We start from the raw sequence: 19,879 nt of genomic DNA on the forward strand, positions 1-19,879 counted from the left end.
CTGTCCCAGGGCAGCTCTCTCTCCAATTTACAGACAAAAGTAACTAACACTGAATCACATTGGACATCCGTGGGTATCTATCACACATCCTCAAAAATATTATCACTTTTTTCTTTTAGTGTCAAAAGACAATGAACATCAAACCACGTAACAAGTATGAAAACGTGTTTTTTACACCTGACCTTCTCAAAAATGGAGAGCACAGTGTCTCAGTGGTTCGCACTGCTGCCTCACAGTCCCTGTGACCTGGGTTCAGTTCAAACCCCGGGTGACTGTCTGTGTGCAGTTTGTACGTTCTCTCTGAGTCAGTGTGGGTATTCTCCAGGTGCGACAGTTTTCTCCCAATGTCTAACAATGTTTAGGTTAGGCCATGCTACATTGCCCATAATGCCCAGTGATGTACAGGCTAGGTAGATTAGCCATGGGAAATGTGTTGCTATGGGAACAGAGTGGAGGCCTGAGACTGGGTCTGGTGGGATGTTCGTCAGATGGCTAGTGCAGACCAGATGGGCCAAATTGCCTCTTGATGCACTGTAGTGATTCTATAATTCTTAGTTACATTTCTCGTTGATCATGAACCTGTTTGATACACTGCCCCAATATATCTTAAGGCTTTATCAGTAAATGAAGAAATGACATCTCAGCTCAGACAATGTATTACAGGGATGAAGTTAGAGCATGTGTCCCAACCTGGAATCAGACTGGTTTTATTGTGTGGGTTGGAATTTAGGAAATGTCACATTGACTGACTACCTATAGATTGTGTGCTTTTTGAACAAAATAGAAAGTATCTGCAAATACAAATTTGATAATGGAGTTCACCCCATAGACGTCTATGTGTGTGTGTTTGTGTGTCGTAAGGGAGGTTGGGGGAGAGGGGGACAGAGACGATGTGTGTATCTGTGTGTGAGGGAGAGAGAGAGTGTGTGAATATTCAGGGGAAATGTTGTCCATGTCATAAGCCCATTCGGATGTCCGAAGTGTGCCATCTTCATCCAAATGTCATCGGCACAACCAAGCACCCTGCACATTGCAGTGTATCCCCTCACAGACTGACAATTCAGTGTATGACCATTGTAACTGAGAATTGCTGTCTTCCACTGATGGCATGCACTGCATTACAGAAATACCAAACCCAAGTGCAACTTCAAAATTATCTTGTCTGATTAAATTCGCCTCATTAACAAGACCCTGAGGGTGAACAATGTTGTTGGCAATAATTGCTTGAGGCCTGTAATGTTTATTTTTGGACAATGAGTGACCTGTTGTTGAAGTGTACTTTGATGCCAGTGATAGGACTGAATCAGTGGATGCATGGTGGATGCAATTACCCCGAATAGGTTTCAAACTCATAGAATTTTACTGCAGCTCCCCTTCCCCTCCCAATATATAAATTACTGACTCCACCCGCACACTGTAATTGTTTGTCTGTCATTTTACACAGTTATTGTGCAGTGACTGGGTCAGAATTGGTGAAGTGTCAACTGAGTGTCTTTGTGACAAAAACAGAAATTGCTGGAGAAACACAGCAGGTCTGGCAATGACTGTGTAGAGAAAGCAGATTTACTGTTTTGGGTCCATTGATTATTCTTCAGAACTATTAGTAGTTTCGATAAGGTGCTCCATATCCAGAAGACACCGGGAGTGGGGTGTTTCTGTGAATTAACAACAGACTCTACCTGTGGTGCAGAATGATCCTTCTTCCTCTCTTTATTGTTGCTGTCCCCGTGGATCCAATGACCTTTTGTCATCTCACCGTTTCTGTTCACTCTCTCTCTATAGCCATTATGTCCCTAATTTCCCATCAGAGCCATGTCTTTGAGAATTACAAAGCCCTTATTGGCCCTAACCCTCCCCATGTGAAGGACAAAGTGATAGTGACTTGGGATAACCCCACCTCCTGTTGTTCTCTGACGCCTCCGATGTTCTATGAGAGCCCCAGAAAGGGGGATTCAATGCTGTGTTTCCTCTTTCGATCAGACAAGACTCAGGTTTCTGTGTTTAAATGTTTATTAATGTCTGCATGGGAGCTGGACATACCAATAAATGCTGAACAGATCAATTCATTCGAGCAGCAACAAACGTATCTTAATATTTGAACAGATAACAAGGTTCAGTCCAAACAAACATTTACACACTAACTCACTTGTCTCTCTACCCAACAACATTTACATTGTCTTTGTTCCAGATTAGAACACATGACTATATTATCCAATGAGATTTAAACGAGGGCATGGACAGGGTGAACAGCCAAGGTCTTTTTCATCTCTAGGAGTGTCCAGACCTAGAGGGCAGAGGTTGAAGGTGAGAGGGAAATTATTTCAACATGACCTGAGGAGTAACGTTTTCATGCAGAGGGAGGTGCGTGTATGAAATGATCTGCCAGAGGAAGTGGTGGATGCTGGTACAGCATTTAACAGCATGAAGTCATCATGGAGAGATGAGGCAGAACCAGTGTAGGCCATTCAGCCCCTCAAGGCTCCCTCAGTATTCACCTGGATCAGAGCAGATCTTCTGCCTGAATACCATTTTTCTTGCACTAACCCCACGTCCCTGCCTACCTTTATTACCCAGAACATTATTGATCTCTGTTTTGAATATGCTCAAGGCTGGACCCTCCAGAGCTCTCTGGGGCAGAGAATTCCAACAAACCATCACCCTCTGAGTGAAGAAATTCCTGCTCATCTCAGTCACATATTCTGTGTTCTATATATGTACACACTGTCTCCCTCACACCCATAAGCACATCAACTCATCCATGATGTTGTTAGCTTCACGCTCAATCATTCCAACATCATTCCAGCTGGCCTTGAATCTTCCCAACTTACACTCATCTATATCTCTCCTCCAGTTTCACATTTTTGAAGATGCTGTATGAATCCAACTTGCCATATTTAATAACACACTAATGACAAGGTTTTGAAAGAAATGAATGTGCTTCTCAGCTCACTGTATTTAGAAAGCTGCAAATGCACCTATCATTCTGGAATAATTTGAACTTCTATCCCACACCTTACAATTCAAGTTAACTTCAAAGGAATTGAATAATTTTAAAATGTTATCAAATTAAAATTTAAATCTGGTAAAATAATTTTTCCCCCAAAATTACTTTATTTCTCAAAATGGTTCTATCAGCAGCATGGTGCACGTGAATGGCTCATTGTAAATGAACACACATTCAGTTTGGGCTCATTCCATTAAACCCTCAAACAGGTTCCTGGTCAATGAGGAATGTAACTGAGAATTCTAGAATCCCTACAGTGCAGAAAGAGGCCATTTGGCCCATCCGGTCTGCACCAGCCATCTGAAGAACTTCCCACTAGACCCAGAACCCCACTCTGTTCCCACAGCCACACATTTCCCATGGCTAACCCACTGACACTGCACATCCCTAGACACAATGGGCAATTCAGCATGACCATTACACCGAACCTGCATATGGGTAGACAGTGGGAAAAAAACTTTAGCAACTTGAGGAAACCCACACAGACAGATGGAAAATTTGCAAAATATACACAGACAGTCACCCAAGGTTTGAAATGAACCCAGGGAACTGGGGCTGTGAGACAGCAGTGTTAACCACTGAGACACTGTGCTGTCCATTTTGAGAAGTTGAGGTGTAAAAAAAAAGTTTCCACACTTGTTGCATAGTTTGATGTTCATTGTCGTTTGGCACTATAAGAAAAATGCGAATATTATCAAGGGGAATGTGTGATAGATACCCATGGATGTATAATGAGAATAAGTGTTAATAAACAGGAGATTGTGGGTGGCTCACTCTGGGTCATTCAAGGCTGTACTGAGAGTTTTCAGACCCAGCCCTTTGATCACAATCTCTGGGAAGGAAACATCCTGGGACAGGCTCATGTCCATGTTGTGGGTGGGTCACTGCACCATTCCAGAGCAATATGGGCATCTATCCAAATGGGGGAGGGGATTTGTGGCAGCTCCAGTTCCTGCAATTGTTTGTCTCAGAAGAACGGTCTTTTAAAAACTGCTGAGTGCCTGTCTACCAGGATACGGCTTTGACACTGAGCAAGTCACTTTACAGGATCCCAGACAATTAGATCAGATATTCTTCACTTTGTTAATAACTGCTGCCTTCACTGTTTCATCACAGAATCTAATTTTTCAATCTGATCCTATTTTTCCAACTGATTCTACAGTGTCCATGTCATTCTGGGTCTGGGGGATCTCTGCTCTCTGTTTCTGACACTCAGACACTGGTGACTTGACAGCAGAGGGGTTTCATTTTCATTGGGGTATGAACCCCCAAATGATTCCAAGTGTTCTCCAGGAGTTTACCCAACGTATTGTTTCTGTTTCCCAGACAGAGCATTGCGATGGTCCTCGTTGGTTCAGTCTCTGGGTAATGACTCCAGTGACTCTCCTTCCATATTAAGGGTTAAGGTGGGGGCACTGCCTTCAGCATTGGGGCTGGGGATGAGCACGGTTGGTGAAGAGTGTCAGTCCCTTTAATCTTCTCAAAGGTGAAACCCAGCATGGTTCACCAGACTCACTCATCATCAACCATGTCCTGGTGAATACAAAGCCCCATGTCAATCGGTTCACCAGAGGGATCCTCACCTTGGAATTGAAGCTCACTCCCAGTTACTCAATCACAGCTCACTTCCCCCTGAATTGTTTCTGTCTTGTTGAGTTCGTTTCTCTGCCTGAAGTCGGCCGCATGTCTTGTTTACTTGGATCTCGTGGAAATCGAACAGAGGGTGTCCTTCTCCTGCATATCTAGGAGTTCAGATCCTGACACAATAATTATTCAACACTAACAGGAGGCAGATTCTGCAAACAGACAAAATGTTCAAAACAGTTCTTTTTTAGCTGCATGATTAATTTTTGGAAAAGAAATCTATGTTTGCCAAAAATTATTGTTGAAATTTGAGAACATGAGAGAATAAGCTAGTTATCATTCACCTGAGATTTCACTATAAATACTAAGCTTGGGTCAACATTACCTTGCACCTAATGCATTAACTGTCTTGATTTCAGAAGTTTCTATTGTTTCAATGAATATGAAGTTAGTTCTTCTCTTGAATATAACTGATCGAAGAAAAATGTCTTTAGGGTTAAATTGCACCCTCTGGCTCACTGTGGTCTCAGAAGCTGGTTTCCGATATCCTCTTACTCATTTAACTTCTTGTAGACATTGCAGTCCACACTTATTTCAAAGTGAGAAACAGAGCTGAGAGACTGACATCATGAACTTTGTGAATACATCAATGTGGACTTTGATTCTCCTCATCTGTTCCATTCCCGGTGAGTGATCATCTGAGTTGTGATGTTTCTTGAAGTCCAGTGTGTGGATATTGCAGTGGAAATGTTTAAATTGCTGAAGATGTATAAAGGGATAAAGGCAGAGGTTGTGACACAATGGGTAATATTGTTATTGCCATGTCAAATGCTGAGAGTTTGATTCTCATTCAGCACATTTTGCAATGGAATGTGTATTCTCACTTAGCCAAACAGGTTTATTATCAACCTGCAAATCTTTCCAACATGCCCAGGGCAGGGAGCAGGACTGGGTGAGATTCCAAAACATGGTTCTTCAATGCAGGTTGCCACCCTTCACATTGCAACAACTCTGGCAAGTGATAAGCCCCATGCATACCTGTACAACATTACAAAATGTGCTTCCTCTACGGAACATATCATCATCCCAAGTGGCAGAGTTCCCAAATACTTCAGAGCAGCATTAATTATTAATTAAATAAAAAGGACAAATAATTTTGATTTTAACTCAAAAATAAAGCATCATAATTATCTTAATTTGCCCAAATTTTCAATGTTCAGTAACCACTAAAACTGGGGTGGAAATAAGCCCTCAAACAAAACAGTTTGCTTTTATTTCTGTTATTTTAGTTTAGAAATGCAGTTCATTAAGTATTCATCTGTGAGGCTCAGTCATAAAAGCAGATGGATGTTTTACACTTCTCTTTGCATTACAAAGCTTTTTTTCCTTTCTGTCTAACTTGAATCAGACTGTTTACGATCTTTCAATCCCATTGGTTTACATGTTACAATGTAACACTGCAATAAAAGTATTGTTCTTCATTGCAATCTCTCCACTAATGATTTTGAAACACTCAAGATTAAAATTCCCATGTTGCGTGACTCTAGGCTACAACACAATGAATTCTGTTCCATGAAACTTCCTGAAACATGTTGTGGCTCTGACCCACCAACTTCATGCAGAATACTTCACAGATAGAAACCTGAAGTGTGCATCCCTCTGGTTTCACAATTCTCTTTCTTTCAAAGCTTCCTTTATCCAATAAGGTCTCTGTTTCCTGGCTTTCATCACCTTTCATCATTCATGTATCTTCCTCCCTTTCTTCTCTCTTCTCCATCTCTTCACTGAGGTTGAAAACCCTTTTTGTCATTTTGCTTGAGAATTCTTCCCACACAAAGGACGGTTCTCCCAACAAGCCTGTTAGTCTGCTATTTATTGAAGTAAATTTACCCCGTCATCAACAGGCTGCTCCTCTTCCACACCGGGACACAATGTGGCAGCAATTTAAATATTTTCTCATTAAGCATCACTCAGGAAAAGTCTGTAAATAATTTTGTTATTTTTCTCTCCTCACACTGACAACAATGTGTGATTACAAACCATCCTGCCTTTACTGCCCTCAAGATCCTGCACATTGATGTCTCTCTCCCATTGTGAACCATCTCTTGCTGAATTTCAATTCTCTTCTTCTCCCACTTGAGGTCTCCCATCATCATCCTGGGTCACCTGTTGTATCTACCTCATGAGCTTTGGAAATGTAGCCCCTGAGTCCACCATAAGTCTACACACAGCCCCTTCTCCTCCAGTCACAGTAAGGACCCTTCAGCACCTGTGCCCTCCTTTCACCGATCCTCAGCCGACTCCAATCCAGGCCTGTCACTCAGGCTGCTCTCCAGGGGGACAACATTTCGATGATGTCACACACGGTGGAGTTAGAGCCCACAGCAGGCAGCACAAACCCAGTTTCAAGATTGTCCCAAAGCTCAACCAGAGGGGAAGGAAAATATTCTGACTGTTTCAATCATTCCCTGGGAATTTGGAACAGCCTGACGCTGTGATAAGGGATTAACTTCACCATGAGCTAGATGCAATGTAGCTGATTAAAATGTATTAAGGAATTTTTTACCAGTCAAATTTCTGAAATATTGTCTCCTCAGTTTCAGATGCTTTATGGACAGTGAAAAACGTAACGGGAATTTTGGGAAGAGCGATCACAATATCTTGTCACTACGAAGCACGGTGGTACCAAACAAACACAAAATATTGGTGTCAAGGATGTACTCGTCAGTGTAAGGTTATAGCAACGACAAATTGGCCAAATGGGAGAATATCAATCACTGATAACAAAACACAAGGAATATTTCTTGTCACAATCAAGAATCTTCAATGGGGAGATGCAGGATGGTACAGCTGTGGGATTGAGGCTCCTGGCCTTGATCCAATGTTTAATGTAGAGCTGCACATCTCTGACGGTAAATGTTTCAGTGATTTTTTAAAATTACTCTCAGCTGATATGTCTGATCAGTGTTTTCTCCAGGAAGAAAACTAGCCAAGTATTGAAGGATATTTGATCTTTGATCTCTCAATAATTGTTTCTTCCCCACAGAAGCTGTCTCTGTTCCTGGACTTCGATATTTATCCCCACTTACTGTCTCATGGTCTGGGGGCTCAGTGACAGTCTCCTGTGAGTCTGCCCGGGGATCCCTCCCCATTCACTACACATGGTCTGAGAAGACCCCATCTCAAGATTCAAAGATCTCTGACACCAATAAACTGGATCTACATTGTCAATCCTTCACACGGCAACATCATCAACATTACTGCACAGCCTCAAATACTCAGGGAACAAAACCCAGTGAAATTGTTCATGTGTCAGTCCACATTGTAACAGAGAAGAACTGCAGTTATAAAATAAAAGCCAATGGCATCGGTAAGTGTGATGTACATTTTTATTATCTCGTAGATAACCTTTGTCACTGTCAACAATAGCACCAATTTTGGTGCCATCCATGATCTTACTAACCATGTGATGGGGGGTGGGGTCATGGTCGAGGGGGCAGTAGGAAGAGGTGACCTCGAGTTGGCTTTTGGCTTCAGCGGTGTACGGGTCAGTGCGCCAGACTACCACTGCACCCCCTTTATCCGCTGGCTTGATGGTGTGGTTGGGATTGGAGCAGAGGGATTGGAGGGCTGCGCGTTGTGAGGGTGAGAGCTTGGAGTGGGGGAGGGGGGTAGACAGGTTGTGACGGTTAATGTCCCGGCGGCAGTTGGAAATGAAGAGGTCGAGGGCAGATAATAGACCAGTGCAGGGTGTCCAGGTGGATGCAGTGTGTTGGAGGTGGGCGAAGGGGTCCTTGGAAGATGGGCGGGAATCCTGATTGTGAAAGTAAGGTTGGAGGCGGAGGCGACGGAAGATGGGAGGCGGCCCCCCTACAACCCCCTCCCATCCTGGCTCTTTCCCCTGCCACCGCAGGAACTGTAAAACCTGTGCCCACACCTCCTCCCTCACCTCTGTCCAAGGCACGAAAGGAGCCTTCCACATCCATCAAAGTTTTACTTGCACATCCACTAATATCATTTATTGTATCCGTTGCTCCCGATGCAAATACACATACAAGTCTGTGGAGTGAATTTACATTGTATTTTGTTCAAACAGCATAAATCTGAAGGTTGTCAGTTAAGGTGACAGTTTATAAATTCCTACTTTCAAAAAAGACAGTCTGACTCCAGTTTGGGACACAGACTCTAACCTCATCCCTGTAATGTATTGTCTGAGCTGAGATGTCACTTTTTTATCTTTAACTGAAAAAACCTTAAGATATATTGGGACTGTGACTTAAGAGAAATTCTGGAATTTACATATTAATCAATGGAAACCTGCATTCCCATTCTACGTGATGACAGACTTATCAGCAATCTCGGTTTCTCTAATACATTGCATCCGCCATGTGATACTTTGATCTTTTACTTTTAAATCCTGTGCCCTACGTATCCTGCCTCACTGGCTTCCTGACAAAGGAGCAGTGCTCTGAAAGCTTGTATTTTCAAATAAACCTCTTGGACTATAACCTGGTGTTGTGTAGTTTCCAACTTTGTCCACCCCAGCCCAACAGCAGTCCCTCCACATCCTGAATTTTCTTGCCAGTGGCTCATATCCAGCAGACAGTGAGTGCTGAGCCTGAGTCTGAATGATAGTCGTTCACCTCTCCAAGGAGACAGCTAGACATACGGTTCGGGATTGATAGTGATGGTTGATGTCTCCATCCCCATTGAACCAGTTTAACGACTGATCAATTGAGTCAATGAGCTGAGGAGTGCCAGATGGAGTTAATTTTGTTCAATGTGAGGTATATCCTTTTAGTACAACACAACAGGATGGGACTTATACAATTAAAAGTAGGACCCTTTTAATTGAGTAGTGCTGTTGAACAGACAGACACTGGGATCTTTGAAATTTGCATCACAAGTAGAGAGGGTGGTTAAGAAGGTATTTAGAATGCTTACCATCATTGCTCAGACCATTGAGTGTAGGAGTTGGAACATCACGTTGAGCTTGTACAGAATGATGATGAGGCCACTTTTGGTTTTGTGTGTACAGTTCGAGACACCCTGCTTCAGGAAGGTTATTATTAAATTGAAGAGGTTTCAGAAAAGCTCTACTGAGATGTTGCTGTGACTTGAGGGGTTGAGTGAAAAGGATAGGCTGGGACTTTTTCCCCTGGAGCAGAGGAGGTTGGGAGGTGACTTTATCAAGGTTTATAATAACATGAGGGGTCTGGATAAGGTGTTTAGCAAAGGTTTCTTTTTCTAGGCTGGGAGAGTTCAAAGTGAGGGGTCATGTTTTCAAGGTGAGAGGAGGAAACTGTGAAAGGAACCTGAGGGGCAACGTGTTCACACAGAGAGTGGTCAGTTGCAACATTAAAAAGATTTGGATCAGGACATGAATAAGAAAGATATGGAGGGATATGAGCCAAATGCAGGCAAGTGGGACTGGTTTATTTTGAGAAACTTGTTCTGCAAGACATATTAAACCGAAGGGTCTATTTCTGTGGCATATGAGGCAATGACACTGAATTGGGATAGGGAAGGGCAAAGTCTTGGGGTTTTTGGCTTTTCAATTACAGTCCGTTTTCCAATAAATGTTTGTTTCCCAAAGACGCCGTCTCTGTTCCTGGACTTCAATTTTAGTCACAGCCAAATGTCTCATATTCTGGGTCTTCAGTGAGAGTTTGCTGTGAGTCTGCCTGGGGATCCCGTCCCATTCACTACACATGGTTTGAGAAGACCCCATTTCCCGATTCAATGATCTCTGACACCAACAAACTGGATCTAGATTGTCAATCCTTCACACAACAACATCATCTATATTACTGCACAGCCTCAAATACTCAGGGAACAAAACCCAGTGAAGTTGTTCATGTCTCAGTTCCCAGTGTAGCAGAGAGGGGCTGGAGTTACATGATATAAATCAGCAGCATCAGTAAGTTTTATACAAACATTGAGGCTGACACACCGATTCAATGTTTATTCAAACTGCTCATTGGTTAATGTTCTTCCATATTTACAAATAATTGCACTTCATCACATTACGACTCTTTGATATTTGAACAATTTTGGGCAAGGTGTTAATTTATTTTTGATAATGGGCAAAAGTGTAATAAAGCTCCAGAAAATGCAGAAATGCTGTGCTCCAACTTTGTGTTACATCTCACAGCTTTTGGAGATGCCGGTATTGGACTGGGGTGTACAGTTAAAAACCACACAACACCAGGTTCTCGTCCAACAGGTTTAATTGGAAGCACTAGCTTTCGGAGCACCGCTCCTTCATCAGGTGGTTAAGGAGGACACAATTGGAAAGCACAGAATTTATGGCAAAAGTTTACAGTGTAATGTAACTGAAATTATACATTGAAAAATACCTTGATTGTCTGTTGAGTCTTTCATCTGTTGAATACCATGATAGTTTCACTTCTTTCATGTGTAAATCACAAAACATTTTTTTAAAAGTTATATTCTCAGGTTAACTGTAACAATTGGTGTTAGTCAGATAATATGTTGAAGGTGTTAGACTGCTGTGATCCCTGTCTATGCCATAATGTTTAGACTGATTCTCATCTAAAATGTGAGTTTACAGAGTCTTACATGAATTCATGCAGTTTTTGAGCAAAGTACAATGTTACTCTTGTAAGTACAAATTCACCCCACAAAGGTAATGTATGTGTGTGTGTGTGTGTCTGGGGTGGAGGGGGGGGGCGAGTTGTGAATGTGAGAGAGAGTATATGTGTCTGTGTATGTGAGTGTAGCGTGTCTAAGTCTGTGAGGGGGTGCATGTGTAAGTGTGGGAGTGTGTTTGTCTGTAGGGGTGTGTGTGTGTCTGGGGTGAGGGGTTCTGAGTGTCTATCGGAGAGAGTGTATATGTGTGTATGTGAGTGTAAAGTGGTCTGTCTGTGAGAGGATGCATGTGGAAGTGTGTGTGTCTGTCGGGGTACGTGTGAGTGTCTGTGTATATGTGTGTCCGTGTGTTTGGAGTGCCTGTGTATGTGTATGTCTGTGTGTTTGGAGTGCCTGTGTATGTGTGTGTGTGTGTGTGTGTGTGTGTGTGTGTGTGTGTGTGTCTGTGTGCATCGGAGTATCTGTGTGTGTGTATAGCGCAATGGTGGTCACCTGTAATGTGACATGAATCCAAGGTCCCGGTTGAGGCCCTCACTTTGGGTATGGAACGTCGCTATCAGCTTCTGCTTGGCCAATTTTCACTGCTGCCTGTCCTAAAGTTCGTCTTGGAAGATGGTCACGCGAAGGTCCGAGGCCGAATGTCCTGGACCACTGAAGTGTTCTCCAACTGGGATTGTTGTGCGATGCCCATTCATCTGTTGCCATACCTTCTCAGCTCACAGCTTGTGTGTATCATGGCATGTGACCTGAGGGGATAATGGTATCAGACACCATCTTAGTCAGGGTCACATCAGGCATGACATGGTGATGGAAATGTGTCAGGGTTTGTAACTGATTACCTCAGTTTCAGCCCCGACCCTGACGTGTCTGTGGCTGTGAGATATGTTTAGGCCAGATGCTGTTATCAATGTCTTTTGATTTGTCAGTATTACAACATCCACACTTTGTTCTCATGTGACAGGAGCTGATGTAAAGACTACATCATTGGGTCTAATTACCATAGTGGAGGCAAAACTCCCAGTGGAAGCTCACCCAGCAATCACAGGATATTACAGGACAGAGCAGGGGCTGCTGGATCCCCCAGGAATACATTGTCCAGTGGGGGCAGTGACCAGCTCAGTGGCTGGAACTTTCTTTTATGTTTGACAATGAGGAGAAAGGAGATCTTAGTAATATAGTCCCATCCTACCTCAGGCTTTCAAATGCTTTAATACGATTGCAGGATCAAGAATGTCCAGGCAAGGAACAAAAACAAATTGTATGCAAACTAGATCATTACCATGTCTCTCCAGACAGGGAGAGTTATAGCAAAATGAATTCCACAAAATCCATTATTCACAACATGTCCTGAGGTCCCATTGATGAAGAGTGCTCTCTTGGTTGTCTGTAACTGAGACTCAGATGAAGCTGAATATCACCTTATGTCTCAATAGGAAGGGAATATACTTGTGACAAATCCTCAACAATATTACCAACAGCAACAGGAACATCGTCAGGACCCAAGTCTGTCGGGAAAAGGTAGAACAATTTCATTGTCGATATTTCCATCAGCATTGATTCCAAGTGAGAATAAGTGATTTCACTTAACGGCTTACAATAAGTTTCAATTTTTGACGATAATTTATCAGAATGTAAATGGGACCAGCATTCTGGCAGGCAGGTTTGCGACTGCAACACAGCTGCGTTTAAACTAAATCGCGGGGGAGGGGGAGGGGACAAACTGAAAGTTTAAGAAGGAAATTGAAGGGAAAGTTAGGACAAGGGAAGTCAAGAAAGAGAACTGTATCAATGAAGCAGAAAACTTAAAACGAATCATAAGGTTGAGTGAACTGGGGGTTAATAGGAAGGGTGAGGGCAGTAACAAATTAAAAATACTATACATGAATGCACGAGGCTTGAGGCTCTTTTGGAAATTGGCTACGATATTGTGGGGATAACTGAGACGTGGCTTCAAGTAGACAGGGCCTGGGAAATGAATATTCAAGGCTATACGTACTATCATAAGGACAGACTGATGGGCAGAGGGGGGTGGGGTGGCCATGTTGGTAAGGGATGATATTCAGACCCTTGCGCGGGGGGACCTAGAATCAGGGGATGTAGAGTCAGTGTGGATAGAGCTGAGAAATTCTAAGGGTAGAAGGACCCTCTTGGGAGTTATCTACAGGCACCCAAACAGTAATACGGATGTAGGGTGTAAGTTGAATCAGGAGCTGAAATTGGCCTGTCGCAAAGATGTTACTCCAGTTGTTATGGGGGATTTCAATATGCAGGTAGACTGGGAGAATCAGGATGGTATTGGACCTCAAGAAAGAGACTTTGTGGAGTGCCTCTGAGATGGATTCTTAGAACAGCTGGTGCTGGAGCCGACCAGGGAGAAGGCAATTCTGGATCTGGCATTGTGCGACGAACCAGAATTGATCAGGGACCTAGAAGTGAAGAAGCCATTAGGAGGTAGTGACCATAATACAATAAGCTTTGATCTGCAATTTGAAATGGAGAGGGTACAATCGGTAGTGACAATATTTCAGTTGAATAAAGGGAACTGTGGAAATATGAGGGAGGAGCTGGCCAATGTTCAATGGTGCAATACCTTAGCAGGGATGACAGTGGAGGAACAATGGCAGATATTTCTGGGTATAATGCAGAAGATGCAGGATGAGTTCATTCCAAAAAGGAAGAAAGATCCTATGAGGAGGCAGGGGTGGCCATGCCTGATGGGGGAAGTCAAGAAATATATAAAGTTAAAAGAGAAAAATATAACATAGTAAAGATAAGTGGGAAAATGGAGGACTGGGAAGCCTTTAAAGAACAACAGAGGATTGCGAAGAAGGAAATATGCAGAGAAAAAATGAGGTACGAAGGTAAACTGGCCAAAAATATTAAGGAGGATAGTAAAAGCTTTTTTAGGTATGTGAAAGGGAAAAAAATGGTTAAGACTAAAATTGGGCCCTTGATGACAGAAATAGGGGAATATGTTACAGGGAATAAAGAAATGGCAGAAGAGTTGAATTGGTACTTCAGATCTGTGTTCACTGGGGAAGACACAAGCAATCTTCCTGAGGTAACAGTGGTTGAAGGACCTGAACTGAAGGGAATTTATATTTGCCAGAAATTGTGATTGGAGAGACTGTCAGGTCTGAAGGTTGATAAGTCCCCGGGGCCTGATAGTCTACATCCCAGGATACTGAAGGAGGTGGCTCGAGAAATGATGGATGCGTTGGTGATTATTTTCCAGAGTTCGATAGATTCAGGATCAGTTCCTGCGAATTGGAGGGTGGCTAATGTTGTACCACTTTTTAAGAAAGGAGCGAGAGAGGAAGCAGGAAATTATAGACCAGTTAGTCTGACCTCAGTGGTGGGAAAGATGCTGGAGTCTATTATAAAGGATGAAATTACGACACGTCTGGAGAGCAGTAACAGGATAGGTCAGAGTCAGCATGGATTTATGAAGGGGAAATCATGCTTGACTAATCTTCTGGAAGTTTTTGAGAACGTAACTCTGAAGGTGGACAAGGGAGATCCAGTGGATGTAGTGTAACTGGACTCAGAAAGCCTTTGATAAAGTCCCACATAGGAGGTTAGCGAGCAAAATTAGGGCGCATGGTATTGGGGGCAAAATACTGACTTGGATTGAAAATTGGTTGGCTGATAGGAAACAAAGAGTCGTGATAAACGGCTCCCTATCAGAATGGCAGGCAGTGACCAGTGGGCTACCGTAGGGATCAGTGCTGGGACCGCAGCTTTTTACAATATATGTTAATGATATAGAAGATGGTATTAATAGTAACATGAGCAAACTTGCTGATGATACAAAGCTGGGTGGCAGGGTGAAATGTGAGGAGGATGTTAGGAGATTATGGGGTGACCTGGACAGGTTCGGTGAGTGGACAGATGCATGGCAGATGCAGTTTAATGTGGATAACTGTATGGTTATCTACTTTGATGGCAAGAATAAGAAGGCAGATTATTAGCTAAATTGGAGTCAAGTTAGGTAAAGGGGCAATACAAGGAGATCAGAGTGTTCTTGTACATCAGTCAATGAAGGTAAGCATGCAGGTACAGCAGGTAGTGAAGAAAGCTAATAGCATGCTGGCCTTCGTAACAAGAGGGATTGAGTATAGAAGCAAAGAGGTTCTTCTGCAGCTTTACAGGGCCCTGGTGAGACCGCACCTGGAATATTGTATGCAGTTCTGGTCTCCAAATTTGAGGAAAGACATTCTGGCTATTGAAGGAGTGCAGCGTAGGTTCACGAGGTCAATTCCTGAAATAGCGGGACTATCTTTTGTTGAAAGATTGGAGCGATTGGGCTTGTATACCTTTGAGTTAAGAAGACTGAGAGGGGATCTGATTGAGACATATAAGATTATTAAAGGATTGGACACTCTGGAGGCAGGAAACATGTTTCCACTGATGGATAAGTCCTGAACCAGAGGACACAACTTAAAAATAAGAGGTAGGCCATTTAGGACAGAGATGAGGAGAAAATTCTTCTCCCAGAGAGTGGTGGCTGTGTGGAATGCTCTGCCCCAGTAAGCAGTGGAGGCCCAGTCTCTCGATTTGTTTAAGAAAGAGTTGGATAGAGCTCTCGAGGATTGTGGAATCAAGGGTTATGGAGATAAGACAGGAAGAGGATACTGATTGAGGCGGATCAGCCGTGATCATAATGAATGGTGGTGCAGGCTCGAAGGGCAGAATGGCCTTCTCCTGCACCTATTGTCTGTTATCTATTGTCTATTGTCTCTGTTTTCTCATTTTAAACCATTATTCCCAAACTGAGAGGGTGGGAGGCTGTCTGGTTCCAGCTGGTTAAGCCTTGCCTGTTAGAAGGTGCAAGGAGCAGTGTGGGATGATGATATTCTGAGTTCCTCACTCACTGAAGAGACATCTCATCCACTGGAATATTACACCAGACTGCAGTGCTCCTGCAAATATCCATCCACATTGAATAATCCTCGTTTATAACAAGATGCTGTGCATTGCAGGACGTGCTACTGAAATATGTTTCATTTGGCCTTTATATATTGTTCAAGTCAATCATAAATTAAACTGTTATTTAGTTTTCCTATGTAACTCCCTGAGCTGCGCTGCATTACTTTGCAACAATTCACTGCAGTGTAAACATGGGATAAATGTTCAAAACATCAACCAGTCTTGTTTCCTTCAAATGATTTTATATTTCTTCTGTTTTACACAGTTACATTGTCTGGGATGTGATACGCTGGGTACTCTTCACTCTCCTGGTGATTTGTTCTGTTTCAGTCACAATGTTTACACGAAAACATTAGGTGAGCATCATGGCCTTTACACGAATGATTTTGAGCACTCTAAGTTCCCCATCAATGAGGTGGCCCTGGGTGGAGGGGTTTCGAAGCAGGAGACACAGTTTGAGAAGAATGGGTTGACCATTTGGGACCGAAATTAGCAAGACTTTTTCACTCAGAGGGTGACGGTTTGTTGGAATTCTCTGCCCCAGAGAGCTCTGGAGGGTCCAGCCTTGAGTATATTCAAAACAGAGATCAATAATGTTCTGGGTAATAAAGGTAGGGAGGGACGTGGGGTTAGTGCAAGAAAAATGGTATTCAGGCAGAAGATCTGCTCTGATCCAGGTGAATACTGAGGGAGACTTGAGGGGCTGAATGGCCTACACTGGTTCTGCCTCATCTCTCCATGTTGACCTCATGCTGTTAAATGTTGTACCAGCATCCACCACTTCCTCTGGCAGATCATTTCATACACGCACCTCCCTCTGCATGAAAACGTTACTCCTCAGGTCATGTTGAAATAATTTCCCTCTCACCTTCTACCTCTGCCCTCTAGGTCTGGACACTCCTAGAGATGAAAAAGACCTTGGCTGTTCACCCTGTACATGCCATCGTTTAAATCTCATTGGATAATATAGTCATGTGTTCTAATCTGGAACAAAGACAATGTAAATGTTGTTGGGTAGAGAGTCAAGTGAGTTAGTGTGGAAATGTTTGTTTGGACTAAACCTTGTTATCTGTTCAAATATTAAGATACGTTTATTTCTGCTCGAATGAATTGATTTGTTCAGCATTTATTGGTATGTCCAGCTCCCATGCAGACATTAATAAACATTTAAACACAGAAACCTGTGTCTTGTCTGATCTAAAGAGGAAACACAGCATTGAATCCCCCTTTCTGGGGCTCTCATAGAACATAGGAGGCGTCAGAGAACAACAGGAGGTGGGGTTATCCCAAGTCACTGTCACTTTGTCCTTCACATGGGGAGGGTTAGGGCCAAAAAGGGCTTTGTAATTCTCAAAGACATGGCTCTGATGGGAAATTAGGGACATAATGGCTCAAGAGAGAGAGTGAACTGAAACGGTGAGATTACAAAAGGTCATTGGATCCACGGGGACAGCAACAATAAAGAGAGGAAGAAGGATCATTCTGCACCACAGGTAGAGTCTGTTGTTAATTCACAGAAACACCCCACTCCCAGTGTCTTCTGGATATGGAGCACCTTATCAAAACTACTAATAGTTCTGAAGAATAATCAATGGACCCAAAACAGTAACTCTGCTTTCTCTCCACAGACATTGCCAGACCTGCTGTGTTTCTCCAGCAATTTCTGTTTTTGTCACAAAGACACTCAGTTGACACTTCACCAATCCTGTCCCAGTCACTGCACAATAACTGTGTAAAATGACAGACAAACAATTACAGTTAGCGTGTGGGGTCAGTAATTTATATATTGGGAGGGGAAGGGGAGCTGCAGTAAAATTCTATGAGTTTGAAACCTATTCGGGGCAATTGCATCCAACATGCATCCACTGATTCAGTCCTATCACTGGCATCAAACTACACTTCAACAACAGGTCACTCATTGTCCAAAAATAAACAGTTCAGGTGATGGCCGCAAGCAATTATTGCCAACAACATTGTTCACCCTCAGGGTCTTGTTAATGAGGCGAATTTAATCAGACAAGATAATTTTGAAGTTGCACTTGGGTTTGGTATTTCTGTAATGCAGTGCATGGCAAACAGTGGAAGACAGCAATTCTCAGTTACAATGGTCATACACTGAATTGTCAGTCTGTGAGGGGATACACTGCAATGTGCAGGGTGCTTGGTTGTGCCGATGACATTTGGATGAAGATGGCACACTTCGGACATCCGAATGGGCTTATGACATGGACAACATTTCCCCTGAATTTTCACACACTCTCTCTCTCTCCCTCACACACAGGTACACACATCTTCTCTGTCCTCCTCTCCCCCAAACTCCCTTACGACACACAAACACACACACATAGAAGTCTATGGGGTGAACTGTATTTGCAAATTTGTATTTGCAGATACTTTCTATTTTGTTCAAAAAGCACACAATCTATAGGTAGTCAGTCAATGTGACATTTCCTAAATTCCTACCCGCACAATAAAACCAGTCTGACTCCAGGTTGGGACACATGCTCTAACTTCATCCCTGTAATACATTGTCTGAGCTGAGATGTCATTTCTTCATTTACTGATAAAGCCTTAAGATATATTGGGGCAGTGTATCAAACAGGTTCATGATCAACGAGAAATGTAACTAAGAATTATAGAATCACTACAGTGCATCAAGAGGCAATTTGGCCCATTTGGTCTGCACTAGCCATCTGACGAACATCCCACCAGACCCAGTCTCAGGCCTCCACTCTGTTCCCATAGCAACACATTTCCCCTGGCTAATCCACCTAGCCTGTACATCACTGGGCATTATGGGCAATGTAGCATGGCCTAACCTAAACATTGTTAGACATTGGGAGAAAACTGTAGCACCTGGAGTAAACCCACACTGACTCAGAGAGAACGAACAAACTGCATACAGACAATCACCCGCGGTTTGTACTGAACCCAGGTCACAGGGACTGTGAGGCAGCAGTGCTAACCACTGAGACACTGTGCTGTCCATTTTTGAGAAGTAAACGTGTTAAAAACACGTTTTCATACTTGTTACGTGGTTTGATGTTCATTGTCTTTTGACACTAAAAGAAAAAAAGTGTTAATATTATCGAGGATGTGTGATAGATACCCACGGATGTCCAATGAGATTCAGTGTTAGTTACTTTTGTCTGTAAATTAGAGAGAGAGCTGCCCTGGGACAGGACTTACTGAAGGCTAATGTTGTGGGTCCTGGTCCATTTGAAGGACATTGTTTGATGTGGATGGAACAAAGAGTGGACAGATTTATAGGGGTCCTGTCTGAATGTGATGTAGTTTACAAATTTCAAAGAGGAACATAGAACATAGAACATTACAGCGCAGTACAGGCCCTTCAGTACTCGATGTTGTGCTGACCTGTGAAACCAATCTGATACCCATCTAACATACACTATTTCATTCTCTTCCATATGCCTATCCAATGACCATTTCAATGCACTTCAAGTTGGTGAATCTACTGTTGCAGTCAATGCATTCCACGTCCCTACTACTCTGAGTAAAGAAACTACCACTGACCTCTGTCCTATATCTATCACCCCTCAATTTAAAGCTATGTCCTCTCATGCTGGCAACCACTAACTGAGGAAAAAGGCACTCACTGTCCACTCTATCTCACCCTCTGAATATCTCATATGTCTCAATCAACTCACCTCTCAACCTTCTTCTCTCAAACAAAAACAAAGTCAAGTCCCTCAGCATTTCCTCATAACATCTTCCCTCTATACCAGTCAA

At 42.9% G+C, this 19,879-nt stretch overlaps 1 protein-coding gene across 1 annotated transcript in view; it reads left to right on the forward strand.

Annotated features, from left to right (window-relative positions):
* Positions 1-5,231: 5,231 nt before the first annotated feature.
* LOC140467122 (polymeric immunoglobulin receptor-like) overlaps positions 5,232-19,879 on the forward strand; it is a 49,604-nt gene continuing 34,956 nt past the window's right edge. Inside the window, exons 1-3 of the mRNA XM_072563189.1 lie at positions 5,232-5,274; positions 7,186-7,500; positions 7,635-7,958. Of these exons, the coding sequence (XP_072419290.1) occupies positions 5,238-5,274; positions 7,186-7,500; positions 7,635-7,958 (676 nt within the window). The 5' untranslated portion in view covers positions 5,232-5,237. The remainder of the gene's footprint in view (positions 5,275-7,185; positions 7,501-7,634; positions 7,959-19,879) is intronic.

This window comes from Chiloscyllium punctatum, chromosome 45, assembly GCF_047496795.1.
Source record: "Chiloscyllium punctatum isolate Juve2018m chromosome 45, sChiPun1.3, whole genome shotgun sequence".
Lineage (NCBI taxonomy): Eukaryota > Metazoa > Chordata > Chondrichthyes > Orectolobiformes > Hemiscylliidae > Chiloscyllium > Chiloscyllium punctatum.